General features: G+C 41.8%; 1 protein-coding gene across 1 annotated transcript in view; it reads right to left on the bottom strand.

Moving 5' to 3' along the window:
• USH2A (usherin) overlaps nt 1–27,080 on the bottom strand; it is a 588,113-nt gene that overhangs the window by 255,507 nt on the left and 305,526 nt on the right. The window contains exon 37 of the mRNA XM_056852957.1: nt 4,286–4,465. Coding sequence (XP_056708935.1) covers nt 4,286–4,465 — 180 coding nt within the window. The remainder of the gene's footprint in view (nt 1–4,285; nt 4,466–27,080) is intronic.

The following is a 27,080-nucleotide window of genomic DNA, read 5'->3' as shown; positions in this document are numbered from 1 at the left end:
TTTGGGACGAACCAAATTCAAAAAAGGCAAGAAACGGGGGGAGCCGAATTTGCCGACTTCAGAGGTTTGGTGAATAAATTCGGCAAATTCGGGGTTTGGCTCCCCCCCGCGCGCCTTCATGGGGCTTCCCTGAAGGCGCGCGGGGGGGCCTTTAAACAAATCTGCGCCTCCTGGCCGGGATTCAACAAATTCGGACGGTTCGGGATGAACCGAATTTTAAAAAGGCAGGAAAGAGGGGGAGCCGAATTCGCCGACTTTGGGGGTTCGGCAAATAAATTCAGCAAATTCGGCACCACCCCCGCGTGCCTTCAGGCAAGCCCCGTGAAGGCGCGCGCAGGGGGGGACAGATCTGCGCCTAACAGCTGTTAGGTGCAGATCTGTTTAACGGGGCCCCCGCGCCTTCACGGGGCTTCCCTGAAGGTGTGCAGGGGGCTCTTTAAACAGATATGTGCCTCCCGGCCGGGAGGCACAAATCTGTTCCACACACCCCCTGTTCCACACACCCCCGTGCGCCTTCAGGGGGCTTCTCTGAAGGCGCGTGGGGGGGGGAAATCAGATCTGCGCCTAACAGCTGTTAGGCGCAGATCTGTTTAACATAACAGATCTGTTTAAAGGCCCCCCCCCCGCCCCTTCAGGGAAGCCCCGTGAAGGCCTCCAGCTGGGAGGCGCAGATCTGTTTAAAGGGCCCCCCCGCACGACTTCAGGGAAGCCCCCTGAAGGCACGCACGGGGGGAAACAGATCTGCGCCTAACAGCTGTTAGGCGCAGATCTGTTTAAAGGCCCCCCCGCGCGCCTTCAGGGAAGCCCCGTGAAGGCCCGCGGGGGGGCCGAATTTTCCCCCGAACTCCGGATCTCGCTCGAATTTCAGGGATCCGAAGTGGAGCAGTTCGGACTTCGGCACGGCCGAATTTTGCCGAAGTCGAACTGTACCGAATTTTTTTTCAACAGCCCTAATATATTCAGCTGTACATGTATTTTAAAGAAATGAAGTGTATACCATACATGGTTTGCACATGTGCTCACTGTAACTTGTGAACAGGCTGATGCTGTGAAATACCTTTCTCTGAGACCAACAAGAACTGCTGCCAGTAAATGGAGGCAATAGGGAGCTACATGAACCAATGGAACAATGGTATTCAAATAATATATTTCCTATCCACCTTTAATTATTTATATCCTGTCTTTCGTTATGGTTCAAGGCAGCTTACAGTAATAGTTGAAATCTTCTATCTTAACAATTTTTACAACAACCCTGAAAGTAGGCAAGTACTATTATCCCCAATGGACTGTGGATGGTTCCTCGGATCACCCAGTAAGTATGTTTGCACTCAATTTTTTTAAAAATATGAGACTGTTAGGTCCCTGCTTTCCATCATCACAATATATACTTAACAAGATCATACGTTGGAGATCCATGACCTGTGTTTGTGTGTGTGTGTGTGTGTGTGTGTTGGGGAGGTGTTCTGCGAAATGCCATCAAGTTGCCTCAAGTGAGACGCAGAGGTGGTTTGTCATTGCTTTCTTCTGCAGAGCCTGCTTTGGTGGTCTCCCTTCCAAGTACCAACCCTACTTAACTTCCAAGATTTGACAAGATCGGGCTATACCATGCTGCCTTACCTCTCTGTTTCTTTAACTTTTCATTAATAAGAGCTGCAGCTGCCCCTAATTTGGATTGGGAGTACAGTGCTGGGAAGGTTAAAAGTTTTCTATCAAGCTGCTCCCTCAAGGAAAATGGTGTCTCCAGAATTGCTCTTAGAAAAATTTACAACCACCTGCATATTATTCCTCTACTGGGCACACAACAACTCTACAGTGTATATGGTTTTATCAGAAAAATGGTGTGGGGAAAGCACAACCACTATAGTTTCAGTCCAAACTAGTCCTTCCAAACTGTTATTAAAACCTTGAAAAGACAGAAGACCCAATTCTATCCAATTCTATGTCTCCAGCATCATCTCTTGTTAAATTCAAGGAGAGGATAGTATTTATGCTTTTGAAATTACTATTCTGAAATGCAGTGAAACCTGCTGTACTAATACTGGCATCACAGCTCCATTATTAGTCCTCATAGCAGCTGTTAAAACTGACTCCAGGGCCAGACAACAGTTACTATTAAAGCCCTTTCCTATACAGTGTAGGGTTGCCAACTCCAGGGTGGGAAATTCCTAGAGATGTGGGGGTGGAGCTTAGGGAAGTTGGAGTTTGAGGAGAAGAGGGACCTCAGCAGGGTATAATGCCATAGAGTTTGTCCTGTAAAACTGCCATTTTCTACAGGGGAACTGACCTCTATAATCTGGAAATAAATTATAATTCTGGGAGAACGCTAGGTCCCTCGTGGAGATTGTCAACCCTAGTGCAATGTCATATGTGCTTTAGGAAGCATGGAAACTGAGAGGCTAGTGACAACGCAAATGCAACAAGAGTATGTCATTCTGTTTTGTCATACCAATTCAGTGAGAAGTATATGGAAAGGCTTTTCTACTTGCCAACCACAACGTTATTTTCAACCTCTTTACTGAATTCAACCATAAGGAGAGTGGATTGTGTATCTTTCACTTAGGAAGGACCTAAAACTACTCATGCATTTTCATCCTTGTTTTTACATAGAATGAAATAAATTCCTTTAAAAAAAAAAACCCTTTCCAAAACATCTTTCATCCATTTTCTCCTATGTTTTGAGTGGCATGGCCCCACGCTCATGTTCCATGAGGTCATCACATCTTGTCTCAGTATATAAATCTCACTATAAATTTCACCCACATTACTTTATTTTCTAATGTTCAACAATATACTACTACTACTACTACTACTACTACTACTCCCTTTCCTGGCCAAGGCCAGGGTCAGAACAGCTCACAACCTTTTAAAACAGGTTAAAATCATCCATAAAATACATAGCATTTACAACAGTAAATAAAACCAGACACTTCCAACTATAGCAGCAACAGTGTGACATCCATACCAATTTGCGGGACTATGGCAGAGGCAGGGCATGTAGTGTCATCACAGTGTAGTGTCATTCTTTTTATATTAGTTGCTTGATTTCATAGCCCTACATTATCTTATTTATGAAAATCACTGTTGAGATTGGTGATACAAATGCCAGTAAAGTGGAAAAGTACAAAACAATGTACAATGCAATTGTAATTAAAATGTTAAAATGTGAGATGAAAATTCTTTCTGCGGATTCAGCAAAATGTTCTGTTTCAAGTGACCAAGAAAATATAAACATTAAGATCAAAAATACATTAAAATTCTGTTTCAAAACTGTGTTGGTACACAATTTAGCTTAATGCAGTATTAGTTTAATTGTTATTACATGTTTATCCTGTCATTCCGCCCAGAAACTCTTGGTAATGTACATGCCCCCCTCTATTTAATCCTCACAGCAACTCAAGCTATGTTACGCTGACAGACACAGGGGAGGGGAGAGAAAAAAGAGAGACTATCTCAAGATCTCCTGCTGTCTGATGAAGGATGCTTTGACTCTCAAAAGCTTATACCCCAAAAATCTTGTTGGTCTCTAAGATGCTACTGGGCTCAAATCTAGCTGTTCTAACTGCAGACCAACATGAATACCCTCTGAAACTATGTAGAGAGGTTTATAGTTCAGTGGGAATTTGATTCTCTAAACACTCCAGCGCTGTGCCAAAGTGGCTTCAGTACATCCAAATTAAGAGTTCCGTTTCTCTTGGAGGAAGCACTTGGCCCTGTATGGTGGTAAAGTTACAGTGATGAATATGAAGACTATTAACAAACAAAACTGCTCTCTCCATTACTCCTATCCCAACAATTGCTAAAGCCAGTTTGTTTGTTTTTCAGAGCCGTCACAGTGGTTTATAAATAAAGAATCCATCCCCCAGTTCCTTCTGACCATGGAATAACAGCCCACACAGGTTGGTGGGCTGCAATGAGAAGGGTGAAGGGGTTGCACTGACAGAAGAGGTAGGAGAGAAAGATTTTACCCCCTTCACTGCAACTAATGACCCATGTTACTTTACATGGGTCCTGCAACCACAGGAATCAACTTTACCAGGGTCAAAAGGAACTGCTGAGGGAAGGAGAACATGGGAAAGATACATCACTTTTACATGAATGGATCCAACCCATCATGCATATATTCATAATAGTATTGCCTCTGTTAACATGTTTTGCAGATTACTGTATGGTTTCAGAAGCCAGCAAAATTTATTTGAGAAGGGACACAGCCTCTCCCCCAAATATTTGTGTTATATATCCAAGGTAATGTTTCTATTCTATACTAGTGACATTTAATTATACTTACCCCCAGGAGGTATGGCAATTGTTACTGGATCACTTATCACAAAGCCTTGACTATTGGAAGCATTCACTTGTATGGTATAGTCTGAATAAGGGATTAATCCTCCAATGGGCACCCAGGTATTTGCTTCTTTACTGATATGTCCAATTTGTGTGCCATTTAATATAGTATAATTGCCACTAGCTGAAAGAGAAAAACAGCAAAAACTGACAATTTCATCTGTTGTAGAATTTCTTCCATACAAACACAGGTTAAAAATATGTACATAATAAAGGCATGGTAATTATAGACCATATGGAAAAGGTATAGTCAAAGATTTCTGCAGAAAGCATAATAGAACAAGAATCAAACTCCATAAGGTAAGACTTGTGTAGTATTAGTTTTATGAGGTCACGGCTGGATCAAGCCCAGTTCAGTGTCATTGTTAACAAATTGGATTTGTGTGATTATCAAACACAAAGGAGCACCAGTTGTGAAAAGCTGCAAACACTGTGCAGGATAAACTATACATTCTAGTCTAGAGATGCCATCGAATTTTGCTGTAATGAAAATTTCAAAACTGATTTTAAGTTTTCTGTTTCAGCAAATTATCTAAGGAAATTTTACAAAAGCAAAATGTCCCAATAAGAGTAGAGGAATTTTTCAGGGAAGTTCTAAATATCCTTGGTAGTAACACTCTGTTCAGTAAAGTTCAACTGGAATATTATGTTCTGGTCATCAAAGTTAATAATAAAGTTAAGAAACTGTGGAAAGGATCAAAAGGCTGGATTAAGGAAAATGTTGATACCAAGTCTCCATTTTGGGTTCCCTTTCTTCTCTCCCCTCTCCTCCATCTTGAGGCGGAAATAACCTCTGCTCTGAATGTCACCTGAGGTTTCTGGCCCAATATCATAAGAAAGGCAGGAGAGCCAGCAGAGGGAGTTGCTTAATCTCATCAATTTACTGAGGGAAATAGCTATTTCAGACAGCAGCAAGCCTCACCCAGTACTATGCATATCAAAGCCTTGAGATTAATCAGTGCACCTCTAGCCACACAAAAGGATCCTAATATATTAGCGCTGTGCCAAGAAAAGAACTGTACCCACACACAAACTTACATAAAGCTGCTTTATATTGAATCAGACCATCGGTCCATCACGTTCAGTACTGTCTATTTTGACTGGCAGCAGCTCGCCAGGGTCTCAGGTGGAGATCCTTCACATCACCTACTGTCTGATCCTTTTAAATGGAGAAGCTAGGGATTGAACCTAGGACCTTTTGCATGCAAAGCAGAGGTTTTTCCACTAAGCCACAGCCCCTACTACATTAGTATTTCCTACAAATAGGTCAGACTGTTCAGTAATATTATTAATTCTGTTTCAATTGTCTGCCCCAATCCCAGTTTAATAAAGTTGCTAAGGAAACACCTAAATCCTACTTAGAACCCTCCATTTTGTTGCCTTATATGGAAATATTCACAGAACCTAGAACTGCCCTTTCATTCAATCACATGGCATAACTAACAGCCTACATTGTCCCTCTCCTCTTTTCTAATCCAGAAAAGAGAAGAAATCTTTTGACTCTTGCCCTACCACTGGGGCCAGAATCTGTCCCTAAATTTTACTCAGTTCAGGTTTGTTTACTCTGCAATTCTCAGCCTGCTGAACTTATGACTGGCTCCAAGCTAATGCAACTACTTATCTTGCCATTTGCTTTTGGAATACTTGCTGCCTTGATTATTTGCATGGCAGACCTACATGGATCAACAGATATGGCTCCCATTTCACCCTCTCCTTCTCTGTGTCTGGTCCTTTGCCTCCCTCTCTTGCATGGAGTACATTGCACAGGATGTGGCTGCTTGGAATATTTGGTACCTTTTGGTGGCTATCTGATATTATTTAATATTATTTTGACTGTTTTAGTTTCCTAATTTTCCAGGTTAATCGATTCTATTTCTGATTACACTTTACCCAGATTCTCGGTGTTCCTTCCTAAATTATACAAGAATCTCAACATTTCCCCAACAGATTGCTTAAACTGTTGTGTCAAGTCATTACCCAGATTGGGGGCTGGGAGTGGGAAGAAAGCCAGTACCTTCTTTCATACTGGGATAATAGACAGCAAAAGGAAGGTATCTTCCTTATGATCAGGCTATTCTTGTGTGGATTGGAAAGTAGGCCATGGACTTAGTGTACATGTGTCCCCCTGACCATACACATGGGAAATGAGTACAAAACACATTAACAAAGCCTGAAAAAACCACACAAATGCAGCCAAAAGTTTTTGCCTAGATTGTTTACCAATCTTTTGAGGGTTTTGCTAAGAGCAATAGAATTAAATTCACACAAAGGAAGACGAAAGGGCCAATTAATGAATTACCACATTGCAATAGAAGCCATTTCCACAGTTTTTTCCTGCAGTGTTCATGTAACATTTGGAAGCAGCAATCACGTGGGAGGTGGGCACTGGGCAGGCTATGTAGAGTACGGCTTATGGAAGGCTTTTGAATTCAGTGATTCAGTATTTGTCTCATTAATTGAAAAAGTATGTTGAAAAGCAACTGGGTTAGGTTAGCTTCTGATTTTCCACATTGCTTGTCCAATACCTTTGTTACTTCGTTGTTGTTTTCTTTTCTTTTCTTTTTAAACACAATATTGAAATGGGTCTTCTGGCCACCAGTATTAAGAATCCATTTGGTGCCATCAGTGTAATTGCTGTTTCTTTAGCATGTGCACCATTATCCAAGCACTTAAGTACACTGTTTGAAAAAGCCTTAAAGCCAATTATTTTACCTTTGCTTTGCCTTATGTTAAACTGTAATGTTTACTTCTAGGGTCAGAAGAACATTACTAAGCAAGAGCATGCACTTAGTAAGGTGTATCCAATGATCTGCAGACCTTGCAGGCTCTCCCACTTCTCCCTCCAACTGTAGTCCCATGGGTGGGGTGGGGTCAATGAACCCTCAAGAGTAGCAAAGTGGGGATCTGACATAAGAGGGGTATTAGCTGAAATTGATATCTCCTCTTCTAAAGACTTAAGAGCTGTTAAATGTCCAGAACTGCATGGCTTGATACAAGCTGAAGTGTATTTCCAACTTCAGACAGAATATCAAAAATGTACCAGTCAATTGGATTTTGAATTTATTCTATTCACATTTTCATGTCATTGTGTGTGTGTAAAGTGCTGTCAAGTGCAGCCGATTTATGGTGACCCCATACAGTTTTCAAGGGAAATGATTATGCAGTGGGGGGGTTGCCATTGCCTTCCTTTGCAAAGTTTTCCTTGGCAGTCTCCCATCCAAGTACCAACCCTGCTTAGCTTCTGAGATCTGATGAGATTGGGCCATACTATACTGTTCCATAGCCCTTTCATTTCACTACCACATTTAAAAAGGAGAAGCAACTTTTATCTTTATCTACAAACTATTGCAAAGATAATGTGGGGAAAGGGTTAACAGACCCCACCCCACGTGACTTGTCTCTCCCCCACAGCACCGAGGAACCATTCATATAACAATTTCATCTATGACTATGGCTAAAACTGATATTTTTCAACTGCTTGTGTTCAGTTTTAAACTCCACTTTTAGTTATATAACAAATATTAGTATTTGTTGTTAGAAAATGCTGCTGAGAAAAAGCTATCAGCAAAGCAACACTTTGTTCTAAGTTGCCTAGATAACAACATTAATACACAGTAATTATATAATTAGTTGTAACATTAAGTTCTAGTTATAGCAGAATGATTACTTGGCAATTATGAGAAGTATATAATTACTCAATAATTATGAGAAGTATGTAATTACATAACCATTTTATTCAGCTCCAAAAAAAATGAACTTGCATATTTATAACGAGCTAGGCAATGCAGCAGTACAAATTGCTCATTGCTTCATATTCAAACAGAGAAGATGGTGACAGATCTCCTAACATGAATTATGCACAGAACAAAGGTTTCTTATCCAAGCAACTTGCAGTACTGGCAACTAAAATATTAGGAGCATTGGAGGGATGGATTTTTTTTTTTTTTTTTTTAAGAATGCAGGCCCTCAAATTACTCATGCTGGAGGTGTCACAGAGTTTGCGGCTTTGACACTTTTTACTGCATAAACTTGACTTTCAGTGGGCTGGAAAATGCAGCCACATTGGTTCAGCCTGAAAGAAAGTGCTACACTGATAAGCATTTCGTATCACTTGATGGCATTCCTGACTAGTCTGCCTCAGCCTGGATCCTATTTGTGAGTCTAAGTGGCTAGTGCATTCCTCTTTCCATTTTTCATGTGTGTCCTTTCCCCACTCCTCTTGCGATTCTAAGCTCAGCAGTTTGACAACAAGAACGTGCCTCATGCCCATATAAGTAATAGTTTGGGATACCGGTAAATTTCAAGGGCAGTTGTTCTACTTTCTGCACAGTGGTTTATGCCAAGGCAGCTACTTATCCGATTTGTTTCAGCCTTCCCTTTCCTGACATGATCCTCAGCCAGAATGTTTTCATCGCTGCCTCTCTGTCAACTCTGTGAAAGGACGTGCCTGTGAAAAAGTTAGACAATGGTATCTTCTGGGGCCAACCTGTCTTTTTCACAGAGAGGAAGCAGAAATATTGCAGTCCTTTTCTAAGGATTAGTATAAACATCCATCCTGGTTCTTTGTTCAGTGATGCCAAACAAAAGCTCAGGATCAATGTATTATAGATAGGGTTGCCAGGTCCCTCTTCACCACCGGCAAGAGATTTTTGGGGTGGAGCCTGAGGAGGGCGGAGTTTGGGAAGGGAAGGGACTTCAATGCCATAGAGTTCAATTGCCAAAACGGCCATTTTTGTCCAGGCGATCTGATCTCTGTTGGCTGGAGATCAATTGAATTAGCAGGAGATCTTCTGCTACTACCTGGCAGTTGGCAATCCTAATTATAGAAGCATGGCTGAAGTACTAGGAAGGCAGCATGGACGGACTGAAAATGATAGCTGCCCAAGATGAGGTGGCCACGACACAGCAGATGAACACGTGGTTGGATCCAGCCTGCTTTTCTGCTGGTAAAAAAAAGAGACGAGTCCACTATCAGTGGAATCCTACGCAGAGTTACTCCAGTCTAAGCCCATTGAAATGAATGGGCTTACTGGAGCAACTCTCCTTAGAATTGCACTGTATGACTATCAAAAAGGGCTAAGCTGGGGGTCCTAGGACCTATGTGGACAAAAGCCATGTGGAACTGGGAGAGACTGAGCGAAAAAGTTGGCTGGATCCAACCCATAATAAAGAACTCAATTCTTTCACAAATTTGCCCCCCCCCAATACTAAATGCAGATAGTTCTAAAACAAGCAAAGAGAAGAGATATGCAATCCATTTTCCACCAGAAAATAGGGCCAGTGTTTTGGTTGAGCATCTCTAGCTGTTCTTGACTATTCTAACATTTTTGAATAGTTACATGGTTACATTTTAAAGGCCTTCCCATTCAAATGGTTTTAAATAGTCCATAGACTAGCTCTTCTGCATGCTAAAGACTGCTCTCACATGCTAAAGGACATGCACTCACAGGGAGAGCTAATGTAGTTCGAAGTTCTGCCCTTTGCATGTGCTCAGAGGCAGCCTTATAATAATAACAATCTCCTTTATTGGCATAAAATTGAAACATGGGGTGTCTGCATAGTAACACAGAATTGTTGCAGTTGAGCATTTCTGACAAGGATAAAGCATAATAAATAAAAGGATGGCGGAATTAATAGAAGCCCTCTACTTAACTTGCTGACAAACGTTCATAGCAAGTCTCAGAAATTGTGCTACTGTATATACCCGTGTATAAGCCGACCCGCGTATAAGCCGAGGTGCCTAATTTCTCCCCAAAAATGGAGAAAAATTAGGCACCTGCATATAAGCCGAGGGTTGGCTTATAACCCCTCCCCCCAGCAGGCTTACCTTATCCAGGTGCGCAGGCAGGCGGTAGCGGGGGCCCCCCACAGGAGACCCGCAGAAGGCCCTCACAGGCCGGTCCTGGCCAGGGGGAGCCGCGCGCACCCGGAGGCAGCGGCATGGCCTTCCTGCAGCCACAGAAGGCCCTCACAGGCCGGTGCCGGCCGAGAGGAGCCGGGCGTGCCCGCCGGCGATGGCAGCACAGGCCTCCAGCGGCCGCAGGAGACCCTCCCAGACCGGTCCTGGCCGGGGGGAGTCGCGCGCGGGCGGTGCGGGATTCCTGCCGCCGCAGAAGGCCCTCACAGGCCAGTCCTGGCCGGGGGGAGCCACGCGCGCCCAGCGGCGGCACGGTCTTCCTGCAGCCACAAAAGGCCCCCCCCAGGGCGCTCCTGACCGGGGGAAGCCGCGCGGGCCCGGTGGCGATGGCGGCGGTGGTAGTGGTAAGTTCCCCCCTCCCTCCTCCCTCCTCCCTCCCTCCACCGTATTGACCCGCGTATAAGCCAAGGCCGGCTTTTTCAGCCCTTTTTTTGGCCTGAAAAACTCGGCTTATACTTGAGTATATATGGTACTTTTTCCAGTATAGCAGGAGAGTGATTACTCAGCAAGAAGAGAGCAAGACTAGCTCTTGTTTTTACTGCCTATTAACATGCATGGGTTTGTTCACAGTATCCAGCATCACAAGGAAGGGGGGGTTGGGGACAGGGGGAATACTATCCAGCTGAACACACACAAAAGAGGAAAATGGGTGTTTTGAAGTTTATTCTAAACTTTTGTGGCACAGCAAACAGAATCTTAGGATGGGAGTTTAGGATAACAGGAGAATCAGTGCAATAAATAAGACATTTGTTTAGAACATGGTCAGCATTGTCAGATTCTTATGCCAGCATTACAAGCAGCTACACCAATGCAAGTGTTTAGGAATGAATGCCAGAACTCAAAGGTGATCCTCCTTGTTCTTCCCTGCTCTTTTGTTGTCTCGTCATTATAACACTAAGAAATTCACATAGAGCAAAGTCACAAGCTGCCAAACCAAGGGGTTTCCCCCTCCCAACTTTGAAGTGGATGTACATGGTGACCGACCCTGTGAGCTGACACTTCCCTTTGACAACATGGGCCAGCCTCCCATTGTGCTTACAAAGATCAGGTTTCATAAGCAGGACTAATAAACTGACAAGGAAATGCCATGGAGAGCAATGAAGTGGGAAGATGAAGGCAGGTTTTTCATTCCTTATACTGCCTGCAACCTATGTGTGGAGCATGCAATGTCCTGTTTTTAAAGGAGACTTTTATCTCAAAGGCTTGCAGTTCCCACTGAGAAGAGGAGGGTGAAAAATAAGTGACCCCTTGACTTGAGTATATTTAGGGACTTGTTTTACACAAGCAGGTTCACAAAGGAGATGTATTATGGTCAGGAAATATCAGCAGGGCTTCATATTCCCTGCTGGGTGAACGGAGGTAGGAAATGCACAAGTCACAGAAACTGAAAAGCTCATTTAATTTTTTTTTAAGATCCACCTCACTCTGCAGTTTTTAAGTATGAGTCAAGACACAATTTTATGTGCCCTAATGTAAGCAAAAATAACGAACTTGCATTGAGTAGTGATCTGTGGATGGGGCTTGGGTGAAAAAAGATCAATAGAGGTTAAATGGAATGAACGAGTTTAAAAATATTTTACTATAGACAGCGATAACAAGCAGACAAGTGCCTTTTTGAGATTAAAAAAATAACAATGATGGTAGGATGGCTCTGAAGATTTGCAAAATATTATTAAAATAAAAAAGGAAATTGTGTTGTTACTGATTAATCCAAATCTCCTTTCTGATTCCAGAAGTAAAGTGTTCTTGAAAGACAAATCTTGACTGATGGGCAGGGTACAAACAAAAGAAAAGAAGCATCCCATTCCCAGATGTATTATCCCATGCACTGAGAGACTCCAAATTTCATTATCCAAAATTGGAATGCTAGGAACTAACCAAAATTAAGAGAGAGAAAGGAAAGAAACAAAAACAAATCAACCTCTGCTAAAATGCCAAGACAAGGATTTGCACAGATCACCAAGGACTGCACTATTCATGACTAGAAACGGAATCACATCAACAAAATCTCCTTTCTCAGAGCAGAACATAGAGCACCAGTGTGGTATAGTGGCTAGAGGGTCAGACTAAGATCTGGGAGATCCAGGCTGGAATTCCCACTCTGCCATTGAAGTTTGCAGGCTGACCTTGGGCCAATCACCCACTCTCAGCCTAATCTACCTCACAAGGTTCCCCTCACAAGGGGAAAAAGGTAGGGTATAAATGATGTAAATAAATGTTACATCTGACATGTATTTCCACAATTATGTTTTCAGGATTTTTCTTTAAAAAATCTATCTATTGAGGGCCGTAATATGAAAGGAGACACCAGCATGGGGAACAGTAACTTTAAAATGATTTAGGGGGGCTGCCTCTTAGTGCTTACCTATGCCAATTTATCCCCCATCTTCTATAAAAATTACATACAAAAATTAAGTATTCTTTTAATACATTTTTATCCTGTCCTCCTTCCACGGAGCTCAGGATGACACACCTCAATCTCCTCTACTCCATTTTACACTCACAATAACTCTGTGAAATAGGTTAGGGATGAAAGAGGCGGAGAGACTGTGACAGGCCTTTTCTGCCAACTGAGGAGACCCACATGGCCCCCTATGATTTTGGGGAACCAGGTTATTTTAAACTGTGAACCTTTCCCTCAGTAACCAGATGTTCTCTCAGAACTCTCTCAGCCCCACCTACCTCACAAGATGCCTGTTGTGGGGAGAGGAAGTATGAAGACAGAACCCCTGTCTCCTTGCAGTAATGTAACCAACCTTATCCGGGTTTCGCCAGTAACTCACACAATGGAAGCTAAATAAAGCTTTATTGAAGAAAAATTCAGAAAAAGATTTTAAAACACAAGTTACAGTTCTGTAGCGGTAGGCAGCAAGAGAATAATAAAACCAAATACTCACTGAAGTCCAATACAGCATACAGTTACTTGAATACAGTTACTTGAATACAGTTACTTGAAACCTGAGGTTTTCCAGAGCATAATACAAAAGTATTTCTAGCAGCATGAAGGGAAGGAAGGGGAAGAGGGTAAGGGAAAGGGTAACTAACTTCTCAATAGCTACTCCTTATGGAAAAAGCTGACCTTAGCCAGGTGACCCCTTTCAATCAATCACTGGGCTTTCACCTCCAAAGCTTCTAGGTACAGAGCAAGGTACCCCTCCCAACTAGAACATTCTAGGGGATGAGCAAGAGACCCCTCCCAACTAAATTCCCAGCAGCAATAGATGAAACAATCAAGTTCAGTCTGAGAAAATGTCCTTGGGAAGAGGCAGGCTCGTTATTTGCTAGTTGATTTCAGCACTTGTGAGAAACAAAGCATTAGCTTAAGTTTTTGTTTGTTTGTTTTGTTTTTAGCCAAAATGGATACTGTCTTGACAGGAAGGGATTGAGATTGTAAACCACTTTGAGACTCCTTGAGGCAGAGGAAAGTGGGGTATAAAAATCAACTCTCCTCCTTCTTCAGCATTCCAGCCCCTTTCTGAAAGGTGACTGGATGCTGGAGCAGTACTCCCATAGGCTCAGCCGAGTGGGCTGCTTTTCCTTCAGGGGCAGGACAGTCTCCTGTTCATTGCAGAGATTGACTAGCCCAAGGACACCAAGCAAGCTTTACAGCACCGTGGGGATGTGAACCTAGATCTCCCAGATCCTAGCCTAACACTTGAACCACTACACCAGCGTACCATATTTAACAGTCTGATCATTAAAATGAAAGCAATATATCTCCAATTACCCTTAAAAAAACCCCAACAGATCTGTAAAGATATCGTGGCGGGCACTTGATGTGGATATTGCCCAATATTCCAACTAGTGAATGCGCATGCTAATGGAAAATAATTGTTAGAAAAACTGTGCAAGAGAGGTTCCAAAGCAGCTATGCATCCTTTTTCTGAAGTACCAGTAGGTGTATAAAACTCCTGTGGATTGCTGGTGCGTGAATTACTGCTGTCCTGGGTATATCATCCTATGGGGTTCACTAGACTGAAATAACATAAATGGGTATCCTTTCCCATTCTTCTTATAATCATTGTCACAAGAATTTTAATGCCTCATATATTCCTGTAATTTTTTTTCCCTGTGAGCTGTACTGTTTTGACCTTTTCAATATTCTGTAATTTGACTGGCTGGCCATTTCAAATTCTCTCCTTTTTACAGCCTTATTAACTTGTGGGAAAGAGGTGAAATGGACAGCCAATCAGAATACATAATATTGCAAAGGTCACCGCAGTACAGTATAGCACCATGCAGACATGGAATACTATCTATTAAGCATTAGCATTCCAATTTCTTATTCATGTTGCAAAGATTGTAATGGGAATGGAAAATGGCACAACATCAAGCCATTCATGGCAAAGACAGTAATAGAAAAGGAAACAGAGTACACCACATTCATTTTTTCGTGAATTCAGAGGAGGGGGTGATTGAATGACAATATCCTTTCTGATTCACAGCACATGCAGCAAAATATCCTATATTGTTAATTCATTCTTCCAACAGTCTTGAGTTGCCTTGATTAAGACAATGCACAAAAGAACAGATAAAGAAAAGCCAAGATGTATTAAAAGTAATTTAAAAATCCTTCTACATCCGATACTGGAGCTGCCTGATTGGGTCTCCCAAACATATAGTGTACCCGTAAGCAGCAGCTGTGTATGTGTGTGATCCATTAGTGTCAAAGCACTGAGGAAGAGTTTTTCAATGTTTCCTACTCCTGTGCAGTTTCCCTTATCAAAAATGTCCATCCTGACTATTTTAAATGCTGGGATGAGGGAAGGGGGAGAGAAACAAACAGGTAACTCCCCCCCACACACAAATACATGAAGCTACCTTAATCTGAATCAGACCATTGGTTCACCAAGGGCAGTACTCTCTATTCTGACTGGCAGCAGTTCTACATGACCTCAGGCAGAGATCTTTAACATTACCTACCACCTGATTCCTTTTTAGCTGGAGATGCCAGACACTGACCCTGGGTCCTTCAGCATGCAAAGCAGGTGCTCTACCACTCAAAACATGCCACACCACTTGCCCAACTAGGGCTTAAGGCTTAAGTGCTGTTTTTCCTAGAAATGGTGGCCACAACATAGGAATGAGAAAATGCCACAGCATGGGCTCCTTCCTTATATTTGCGACTGCAGACATGAATTTCATGCCACAAGACAAGGGGAAAAAATGGGGATGCAAATTAGGGCTGTTGAAAAAAATTCAGTAAAGTTCGGCTTCGGCAAAATTCGGCTCTTTTAAATTCGGGACATGCCGAAGTCCGAACTCCCCCACTTCAGATCCACGAAATTCAGTATGAGATCCGGAGTTCGGGGGGAAATTCGGGGGGGGAAGAGCCCCCGCGAGCCTTCAGGGAAGCCCCATGAAGGCGCACGGGGGGCTCTTTAAACAGATTTGCACCTTCCAGCTGGGAGGCGAAGATCTGTTTAAAGAGCCCCCTGCACGCCTTCATGGCAGCCCCGTGAAGGTGTGCAGGGGGGGAGCCTGGAGAAGGGGTGGGGGTGGTAAGTAACTGACGGTTATGCTGCTGTGCCAAACAGCTCCCCTGTTTCCCGCCTTTTTTTTTAATTCGGTTTGTCCCGGACCAGAAACCGCCGAATCGGAGGAAATTCAGTGGTTTTTCAGTTCGGGACGAACCGAATCAACAGCCCTAATGCAAATGCAGATCAGGGAAAGGAGAATGGAGAAAACCCGCAAAAGGTATCCAAAATACATTTTAATGAGACACAGTGCACGTCAAGATTTGCTCTTTGACAGGGGTAATATTCTTTTAAAGCTTGTTCAAGAAAAATTGAAAGGTCCCTTTCCCAGGTCCCAGATTTCTATTATTATAAATAGCGTCCACTAGCGAACAGTTCACTTTTTGCATAGCTGTCTAATTAAACAATTACAGTTGTTTGGTACTGGTTATGTTCTCATTGTTGAGCCACACTGAAGAATTACTTGACTGCTGGTAATTCTCTACTGATAGTTTGCAGACGATATCTCGCAATCTTGACATTGCCAATCTGGCCACTATAATCTCAAAACTAAACTACAGTAATGCACTCTACACAGGCCTGCCTTTAAAGTCACGGTGAAGATTCCAGCTGTTTCCGAACACCGCAGCTCAGTTGTTAGGCAGAATGCATATCACACTCATTCTACAGTCACTCCTTTAGATACCAATCAATTCCTGGGTTTAATACAAGGTATTGGTCATTGCCTACAAAGCCCTTGATGACCTTGGACCCTCATATCTGCAGGAATGCCTCTCCTACAATACTCCACCATGTGAGCTTCACTCCTCTGAGCAAAGCCTTCTTAAGGTGCCACCCTGCATGTCCTGGGGAGCCTGGAAGTCCCGACTCCTGAGGCCTACCAGTGATTTCACATATGCTCTTCCATTGCTCCTATTATGATGAAATTCAATAAAAAAAAATTTAACACCAATCTTGGTAAACAAGATTGGATTATCTGATCCTGTAAAGGTGTCTTTTCTCTTGAATAATCGCTCTCCCATCACAATTGAGAAAGTGACCAAATTCTTTCGGAATGTCATAAAAGTAAGACATGACAAAACTCAGGGATGAATATTGTTTACCATTGTAACATTATTTGAGCTACATGTAATATTTTATTGTATAATTTAAGGTTTTTTATGCCATTAAAGGTTTTGGTATTGGTATTGGCAGTGGCGAACCCTGATGAGGTTTTCAAGGCAAGAGATGTTCAGAGGTGGTTTGCCACTGCCTGCCTCTGCATCATGACCCTGGAGGTCTCCCATCCAAATACTTGCCAGGATCAATCTTTGTTAGCTTCTGAGATCTGACGAGATCAGGCTAGCTTTGGATATCCAGGTCAGAGCTTCAATAACTATACCACCATCATTTTTCTTGTCCATAATCTATTTACTGTCATTTCCCAATAGATTAAGATTTCTGTGGTTATAATTCACAAATCTCATTTAGACTCTAGAATTTGGAGTTCACAGCAGAAATATACTCTTGCTTTTTCTTTATACTACAGCCAGCCACCCTTGCACCAACACAAACTGATTTTAAGCTCTCTTGGTTTGCAGTGTGGTGCAGAGAAACAGCTGTTCAGAAATTGTAAAATAAGATCATAAACTTGTCTATGGCAAATAAGTCACCAGACCCATGGGCACAATTTAAAAAGGCACGTGGCCTACAGTAGGAATATAGGGAATGATCCAGGCAAATTTAAGTACTTTTAAAAGCCCCACTGATTGCAGGGGGAGAAATCCACAGCACCATCTTAATCAAAGGCAACCTTTTTAATCCCATTGACTTTTATGGATTTGGAAGAGTATTGTTTAGGATGGCGCAGTGAAGAAAGTGCTTAATTTTCCTTTTAACATGAAAGGGACGTACAAGTGTTTAACTTTGACTGGATTGTGATCCAAGCCCTTCAGAAATATTTGTTAATATCTCTTGCAAATTATTATGAAAACTTATTTTTGAGAAGATGGATGAGTTGGCTGTTCTTACAGTTGGATCAAAGGCTCAGGCCTTCTAATTATGCTCTAAAATAGAAGGTACATTGCAAGGTGCATAAATGGATTAATTTGTCCAGCCTTACTATGAAAAGTCTGTAGAAACATTCCTGTCAGTTACTTAGCAAATTCAACTCTAAATATTCTTTCCAAGGTCTGCACCCAATACATTTCCATCCATTCCTTGTTTACTGTGTAACAAGAACTCCCCAAAGTCCTGATTCTTGAACAAGTTGTTTAACTAAACACCTCTCTAGGCTGCAAGAATTTAATTGCTTCTCAATGTCATACGGTAAACAAAGTAAAGATCTACACAGAGCATATCTTAATTGAGCAATCAGAATACATGACAGCATGAGATCATTTTCACCGGGGTTATTCTTGGACTCTAATGAGAGCTGAAATTGTTTATGGCCTTTATATAGATTAAATAACTGGACAAATTAAGCAAGGACAATATATTTGGAGTCCACTGTGCCCTGTTTTTACAACTTCTTCTTCTTCTCTTCTATATCAGGGATGCTGAGAACTTTGTAAAAAATTGCTAGCTAAGTTAATGTTTGATTTTTTTTTTTTGTCCAGTCAAACCTCTGTTTTGATTGTCTTGAATGATTTGGTTCCCAAAACTGTTGTGTGCAGTTCTGCATCTTCACAGTAAAAATATTTTGTATGGTGGCTGAACATGCATGCTTGATTACTAAGGCCCAGGTCATCATGGAATGCTACTTTTAAAAGCAGCTAAATTGACTGTATGTGCTGCTTTTGAACTTGTGCAATGAGCTGCTATCCTTCTTCTCCCTTGCTCTTTACAGCCAAGACCCTTTCCTTTCTTTCTCCTTCTTGGAAAAGTCTTGATGAATTTTCTTTGAAATGTGTGAGCTTGGAGCTGCGCTCCTCCAAACTAACATAGTATGAGAGCTCACCTATTGCACTGAAGATGAAATTGGTAGGCACTTTTTGGACACTGAAACCTTGGTCAACTTAATCTTCAACGCTGGATGAGTTTTCTTAGTTTGGAAGACTTTGGATAGGGGTCCAGGATGTGGACTGAGAATCACTGCCCACTACCTGCACATACACCTGAGCCAAGCAAAGGGCAGCCCGTGCCCTCTGTGAGGCGGATGGGAGCCATCACTGGAAGCTGGCTGCCTGAGCCCTGGACACAGCGGGCACAAGGCTGTTGCTCAGCTAGCTGCCTGAGCCCCAAATAGAATGGGCATAATTTGCTGTTGTTGAAGTGGGTGGCCTGAACCCCTGCTGAGGTGGGTGCAAGTGGCAGCAGAGGGAGCCTGATGTTTCTTTTTCCTCCCCTCGGTCAGGGGGTCAGGGCTGTGAGTGGTTGGAGCCCTCCCAGGCATGGGACCAGGATGGCAGCCCCTGTTACCCATTGACTAAGATGCTCTTTGGATATTCTTAGCCACAGAGGTATGCAGCTTCATGAAACAGACCCCACTACCACAACCACCAAAAGTAAAGGTTCCTGGCTGCAGAGAACTTGTCCCTAATGGAGAGATCACTTGATTTTTTCCTTTGAGCTGAAAATTGTTTTGGGGGTAGGGTTGCCAACCGCCAGGTAGTAGCAGGATATTTTCTGCTAATACAACTGATCTCCAGCCAATAGCAATCACCTGGAGAAAATGGCCGCTTTGGCAATTGGACTCTATGGCATTGAAGTCCCTCCCCTCCCCAAACCCTGCCCTCATCAGGCTCCACCCCAAAAATCTCCTGCCGGTGGCAACCCTATTTGGGGAAGAGACAGCAATGGCAAAACATTGTGAAGACACGAACACCCCAATTATTCTTAATCCAGCCTGTTCTTCTGCATTTCCCATTAACAGACAGTATATCAGGTAAGGGGCAGAGGGAAACACTTCATGTCCCTGAGTCACTCATGGAGAGCCAGCATAGTGTAGTGGTTAAGAGCGGTGGACTCTAATCTGGAGAACTGGGTTTGATTCCCCACTCCTCCACATGAGCGGCGGACACAAATCTGGTGAACCAGGTTAGTTTCCCCACTCCTCCACATGAAGCCAGCTGGGTGACCTTGGGCTAGTTACAGCTCTCTTAGAGCTCTCTCAGCCCCACCTACCTAACAGGGTGTCTGTTGTGAGGAAGGTAAGGTGATTGTAAGCTGGTTTGATTCTTCCTTAAGTGGTAGAGAAAGTCTGCATATAAAAACCATTCAGGTACCTGGGCCTGAACTTTCAGTACAATAATAATTAGACAACTCACAGGAACCTTGCTGTTTCCTCAGCTATACATACAAATGAGGCCACAATTCGTTTTTCTTGTGTCTATGGTAGCCTATTAGTTCCTGCTGCTCTACGAGTGTTTAAGGCTAACTCCATCTCCCAACTCCTATATGGAATTCCCATTTGGGTAAGTGCTTTCAACCAGGACATTGAGAGAGTCCAGTCTACCTTTTTACGCTGTATTCTTGGTGTCCCCAACTGTGTAGGGTATGCTGCTCTGTGCCTTGAAACTGGACAAAAAATTTTGGAGACTAGGGCTTGGATCCAGACCATTAAGTTTTGGTTATGCCTGCATTTCCTAACTGAGTACCCTGGTTATATCCCTGCATTGCTAGCGGATTCTCACATAAGCCAGTGGTCGAAATTAATTAATAGAAAAATCAAGTCTGTTGGCATTTCATTTGACTCTCTTTTGATGCTTGGGAAAGAGATGGCATTTAGATCAATACGTCAGCGCCTACTAGATATAGAAATGCAGACCCTGACCTCCCTAGCTAATAGATACTGTTCTCCCATGTTTCATGGTGTTATCCCGGTCTATGGATCTGCAGCTTCCTACTTGTCTAACTTGGAATCACCCGACATCCGCAGAGCATTTATGCTCGCTAGACTTAACATACTCCCTTCAGCTATCCTACAAGGAAGATACAAAGGAATCCCTCCCAACGACAGATATTGTCCATTTATGATTGGGGTCCTTGAACACTTAAACCCCTACTGCTTAGTGTTCAGAGTTTCTCAGATCAGCAGCTAGTGATGTACCTTTTATCCAATAGAGTCTCTTCTGTCACCCAACAAGTTGCCAGATTTTTGCTGTCTGTACAAAGGATACGCGAACACCTTTTTCGTACTTTTAAGTAATGCTATTTTAATGTAATCCATTTTACTTGATTCTGTAATTTTGTCCATTTATGTTAATGCCTAATAAAGGTAATGAATGAATGAATGACTATAAAAACCAGCTCTTCTTCTTCTTGAGAAATATTTGATGTAGTTAAAGAATGAGGAAAACAGCAGATGAGGAAGCTGGTGGTGGCAGCTTGGGGGAAGCTATGGTAAAGCATTATGAGAATACATATGCATGATCATCTTTTTTGCACAAATTGAGAACATATGCAAACTAGTTGGATACAAATGAACAGTTTGTTGAATGTTTGACTACTGATGGCAACTTGCAGACAGCTAGATAACTGAATCATCTGGGTGAACATCTCTGTTCAATACTTATGGATGCTCTAAAGGAACAATCCACAAAGAACCATAAATAGAACAAAGCTAGTTCTAGCTATAGCAGATCTCATACTTCTGCTTGAGTCATTCAGCAAGCAGGTGACATTCCAATAAAGACATCTTAGGTCTGACCCAGTGCCTCTTCATTTTTCATCATAATGTTTTTTAAAATAAACATTTATAACCTGCATTTATGTAAAGTTTAAACATCCTAAACACCCTAAAACTAGTTAATTAACTCAACCAAAATAACTTACACCAATATTGTAACTATATACAGCCATACACAATTTGACATAAAATATCATGCTCAGTGGTAAATGACAGACATCCAGATGATCTCATTTGGAAGCCTAGAATAAATACTGGAAAGTATGGATGAGTGAAAAGAGTCTCGTGGTCCCACGATTGAAGTCCCATACAGATGACTCACAATCCCTGATGGAAATTTTCTCTCACCCATGAGAGAAAGGGGTTATGAAGCTTCCACTCTCTTTTCCAAACTCTCTAATAAGATAGAACTCTAATAAGATAGAACAGAGTCAAAGTCTGCAAAAAGAGCAAGAAGAATGAACAGAGATGCATATGCCTTATTGCTTTGCAAATGGAGAGCATCTACCAGAGCTATGAGAACCAGTGTAGTAGAGTGCTTAGAGTGTTGGACCTAGGAGACCCAGTTTTGAATCCCTACATTGCTGTGGAAGCTTGCTGGGTGCCCTTTGGTCAGTCAGACACATTCAGCTTATTTCACAGTATTATTGTGAAAATAACATGGAGGAGAGGAGAACACTGTCAGCTGCTTTGGGTTCCCACTGGGGAGAAAGGCAGGATAGAAATGAAGTAAATAAATAATCTACCAACTGACCGAGTCCCAAAACCGTCTAAAAGACAGAATGAAATAGGTCAAAGGCAGATACATCATTCAGGCATGTTTGAAATTGTTCTGCCCTGCTCAGTCATTTTGCTCAAAAGTGGAAGTCTGGACACAGGCCTTTAACTTCCCAGGACCTTTTTCACCATGGAAGACTTCTTAAGTGGCCTTACCACAGTGGTCTTCTAAACTCCTGGGACTATTTCTTCTACTAAAAAGTATTAGCAATCCTGGAAAGCTGGGCCTTTAATTTATCAGAGAAAACTTTAATCAGCCAAGAACAGAAAGGTTTCATCAGCAGGTGGTAGCCTCCAGAACTCCACATACCATTATAACATCAATGCATGCACCCCTGTAATGCCCAGTGAGTTTTTCCTCATTGAAAATTGAGGTTTTCCACATTGAAAGTTGGTCTATACATAATGAACAATTTAGAAATAACAGCCTGTAGTTGTGAACCAGCTGAATCTCCTCTAAAAAGAAATGGGGGACCTAGGTACACATCAACATAGCAAGTATAATGTAATGTCTAATGGAGTAGGATCCCTACAGTTCTCAGTTCCTATCAAGTTTTGCTGATAGCTAAATTTACAGGCCAGTTTGTAGGGTCTTGATTTGGGGAAACATCCAAGGGATTGTGAAAGAAAAAACAATATCACTTTCAATAATATCACTTTCCTAAGGGAGCTGTACACACTCCCAAGTGATTACACTGCATCCTTAGTTTAGCAAACTGGAAAGTATATTTAAAACATATTCTTTAAAACGTTTCATTCTTATTTCATTACTCAGGAAATGGTGCTACATAGGGTTCTAAGGCTAGTCTCCTGACCTGTGGAAAATCCAATGAGCCACCCTCCTGCTTTGGATTGTCCCCCAGTTGGTACATGCTTCAAAGATCAGTTATCTTGACCAACCAACACTCAGTTATAGAATGTCATGAATGGCAAGAACTCTAAATCTCTATTCAAGCCAACATCCTTTGAATGAAATAAGCTATTTAATATTAATTACCCAGTTGGTATGGATTTTGGAAGGTGTTCTACCAGTAGCAGCTATATGTATAGAATAGCAATAGATCATAGTTCCCTGTTTACCAGATTTTATTTGATATTGTGTGAACTAAGTGAAAGTTTATAATAGTGTAGCTCCTCATACAACAACAACAAAAGAACTTCACAGGTTTATCAGCTGCTAGGCATACTAAATCCAATGCCCCCCTTCTTTAAAAAAATATACCAGTCACTATATTAGGATATAAATGGAAATCTGGCTTCTGGTGTTCATAATTCATGGCTGTCAATAAGAATTTTCAGTTCTCCAGGGATGCTACAGGAAACAGACTACTTAAACAGCACTGAAAAAAGCAAGGTATCTTAAATCCATAATCAAATATCTAGATTGATTGTCTCACTTGCATTTGCATTGATTCCAATTGGAACAGATGACCAAAGAGAATAATCAAAATGTGGAATAAAACTGATTTATGATAACAAAACAAATCCTTTTGTGAGTGATAATGAATTGGTGCCTTTTAACCTGTTCAATCATTCAACAAAAATGGTTTAAAACATCTGTTTGTTTTTGAGACAGTGAGCTAGCTGAAATGAAACCATATCATAAGAAGTCATATCACATATGCCAATACTATCAAATGTCATTACAGCCAATTGTAATGCTCAAGAAATAATGTGTACATTTGATATTTAGCATGCTTCCAGTCTTTACCAGTTCAGCTTGCACATGCCTTCATACCTCAGTATCAAAGAAATTTTGGACTGAGAAGGCTCCTTGTATTGTTGTTCAGTAGGGTCAAATACACCCTGACCTGGATGGCCCAGGCTAGCCTGATCTCATCAGATCTCAGAAGCTAAGCAGGGCCAGCCTGGTTAGTATTTGGATGGGAGACCACCAAGGAATACCAGGGTTGCTGTGCAAAGGAAGGCAATGGCAAACCACCTCTGTTAGTCTCTTGCCATGAAAACCCCCAAAAGGGGTCGCCATAAGTCGGCTGCGACTTGACGTCACTTTACACACTCACACACAGGGTCAAATACTAGCGTGCAGGCTGGCTCTCAGATAAACCTCTATGCTATTTTTCCAGGGAATGCGTTTCCAGGACAATACTTAGATGTCAGCAAGCCCTATCATTAATAAACAAGGTAGTAAAGACCCAGGGATTATCTACTTAACACAATCCAATCCACTCCTATCACAAGTCACCTAGTTACTACAGGTGCTCTAATAAGTTATACCAGCTGTCAGTTTCATCTTAAGCAGGCCTACTCAGAATCCTACTAAGGTCTATTCAGTGGAATGCTCTCCCAGGACAGTGTTCTTCGAATTGCTCTTGTGTGTCTACAAGTACAGAGCAAGCCTGATATCCACCTTCTACCTAGTGTTCATGGTCCCTTTCAGATGATTCCTAGAATTCATTTTGATGGAAGAGGCAAACTGTTATACCTCAACAGAAAAATATTGTGCAGAATTATCCCCTACTAATTCTGTGGAAGTTAAGGATGCCTTTCATCTAAGTTTACAACTTTTCACTAGAATAATCCTCAACTTTTATTTATCCACGTTAGCATCCACCTATCTCTGATACCCCAAGAATTCTGCTTATATCACACTTGTCCCAAGAGAAGAAACCTTATATAAAGTTGAGCCCAAGAGTTTCCCTGGAGACTATCAGAGAAGCTGGAAGTCAAACAAAGAAAGAAGCAGCCAAAATGACAGAGTCCTTTGCCATCTTAAATATATTTATTTTGGCATAAGGTTTCATGAGCCAGAGCCCATGTTGTCATATGCATGAAACATTATATTCACTGTCAGGGACATACATATGTAGACCTACACACACACATTCATCCATTTGACATGTGGTCTCTGACTCAGAAAAGTTTATGCCAAAATAAGTTTTTGAGTCTTTAAAGCAGCACAACCTGCAGAATAAAATGGCTGCCCAAACAGAAAGAAGCAGGAACCACTCACTGACTTTCTCTGTTTTCTTACTTCTTTTTTTAGCAGCCGTTTTTCCTAACAGTTGAGGGGAGACATTAGCTGCTAGGTAACAGGGGTAGAAATAAAAGATAAAAGAAGGTCAATGACTCCTGCATCCTTATGTGTTTGCCTATAATACCATCCAGGTGTCTCTGCCCATCTTTGGGGGAGCTTCAGAATACTTAAAATTTGGTTTATGCATGGTTAGTATTCATATGTAGCTCAGCTTGTATGGTGCAATACCTTTGCAGCATTCAGTTCCATCTTGAAGGGCCATTGTTTCAAATGCCAGTTCTCTCTCCACCATATTTAGGATTCATGCACACTATCTACCTCATTTAATGCTAATTATATTTATCACTTACATAGAGCACTGTAATACATTAAACTAATTACTCCTCACCACACTCTTGGGATATCAAGTATTATTATCCTACTTGTATAAACAGACAGAAAACTACAGAAAGGTTAAATGAATTGCTCCAGGTCATAGAGTAAATCAGTAGTAGGGCAGGGATTTTGAATTCTAGAGAGCCTGCCTCTTGGCAGTGCATTTGATTTAATAAATGTATTGAGACAAACAAGTGTTACATATATATCTTAGATTATTGTAAGAATAGTTCTCCTTGAGATGCTAGTTTTCTATGCTCAGAGTGTTTTTCATGGAAGAAAATTCAAAAATTCAATCCTTATCTGCAGCAACTCAGTCTAGGAAAAGCTTTACCACTTGTTCTTCTACTGCATAAATAAGTCCAGAATTATGGCATTTGCTGTGGCTGCAGCTACCAAGTTAATGTGCAGCACAATATATGTAGTCCTTTTATCACACAGGCATTACAAGGGGAAACAGTGGTATTGGCATTTGCCCCCTTCTTAAAAAATGTGACAGCTTGTCTTTCATGGGTGCATGTGACATCTTCAAAAGATCAAAACCTTGATCAAATACTATCCCCCAACCCCCATCTCCTGGAATTTATTTCACAGTTGGTGGTTCAAAATAAAAACAAACAAATTATGGCAGGCAGAGAGGTACCAGCTGGATATTAGGAAAAAGTGTATAACAGTAAGAGTTGTTTGACAGGGGAATCAGCTACCTAAGGAGTTGGTGAGCTCCCCCTCACTGGCAGTCTTTAAGCAGAGGCTGGACAATCCCTTGTCAGGGATGCTCTAGGCTGATCCTGCACTGAGCACGGGGTTGGACTAGATGGCCTTTATGGACCCTTCCAACTCTATGATTCTGTGGTCAATGTAGCATTAATCAATGTTGGGAGAAATGATCCATTACACACACACAATCTCCTTTATTGGCATAAAATCAAAACATATGAAAATTGAACAGTGATATGATTTTGATTCATGTTTTTCCATAATGGATCCCTATATAAATTTGTGTATGGTCACCTATGATGAAACAATGGTGATAAGGAAAATAACTAATTCAAATCATAGCAATTCATACTAACAGGTATTTAAGTATATAAATAAATATTTGCACACACCCTCAGTACACTGCAGCTGTGATTGCTGAGTACACAGCAAAGTCTCTATATTTTTAACATGCAGCTCAGCTGAAAGTATTATCAAAATGCCATGACCAACTGCTGGAGTATATAAAAGAATAATTGGTGGTGGTGGTGGTGGTGGAAAGTGCTGTCAAGTTACAGTTGACATATGGCAACCCCATAGGGTTTTCAAGGCAAGAAACATTCAGAGGTGGTTTGCCATATCCTGTCTCTGCATAGCAATCCTGGACTTCCTTGGTTGTCACCCATCAAGGTACTAACCAGAGCCGACCCTGCTTAGCTTCCAAGCTCTGATGAGATTGGGCCAGCATGTGCCACCCAGGTCAAGGCAAAAGAATAATTAGCAGTCCAGAATTCCTTTTTGGAAGAACTGACAGAGGCACTGAAATATCATCCAAAGTACCTCACAAAGTTCAATCCAACTTCACAATTTCATAATTATTACCACAAGTAA

This window comes from Euleptes europaea, chromosome 7, assembly GCF_029931775.1.
Source record: "Euleptes europaea isolate rEulEur1 chromosome 7, rEulEur1.hap1, whole genome shotgun sequence".
Lineage (NCBI taxonomy): Eukaryota > Metazoa > Chordata > Lepidosauria > Squamata > Sphaerodactylidae > Euleptes > Euleptes europaea.
The sequence above is the reverse complement of the archived record's forward strand: the minus strand, read 5'-3'. Positions and strand labels throughout refer to the sequence as shown.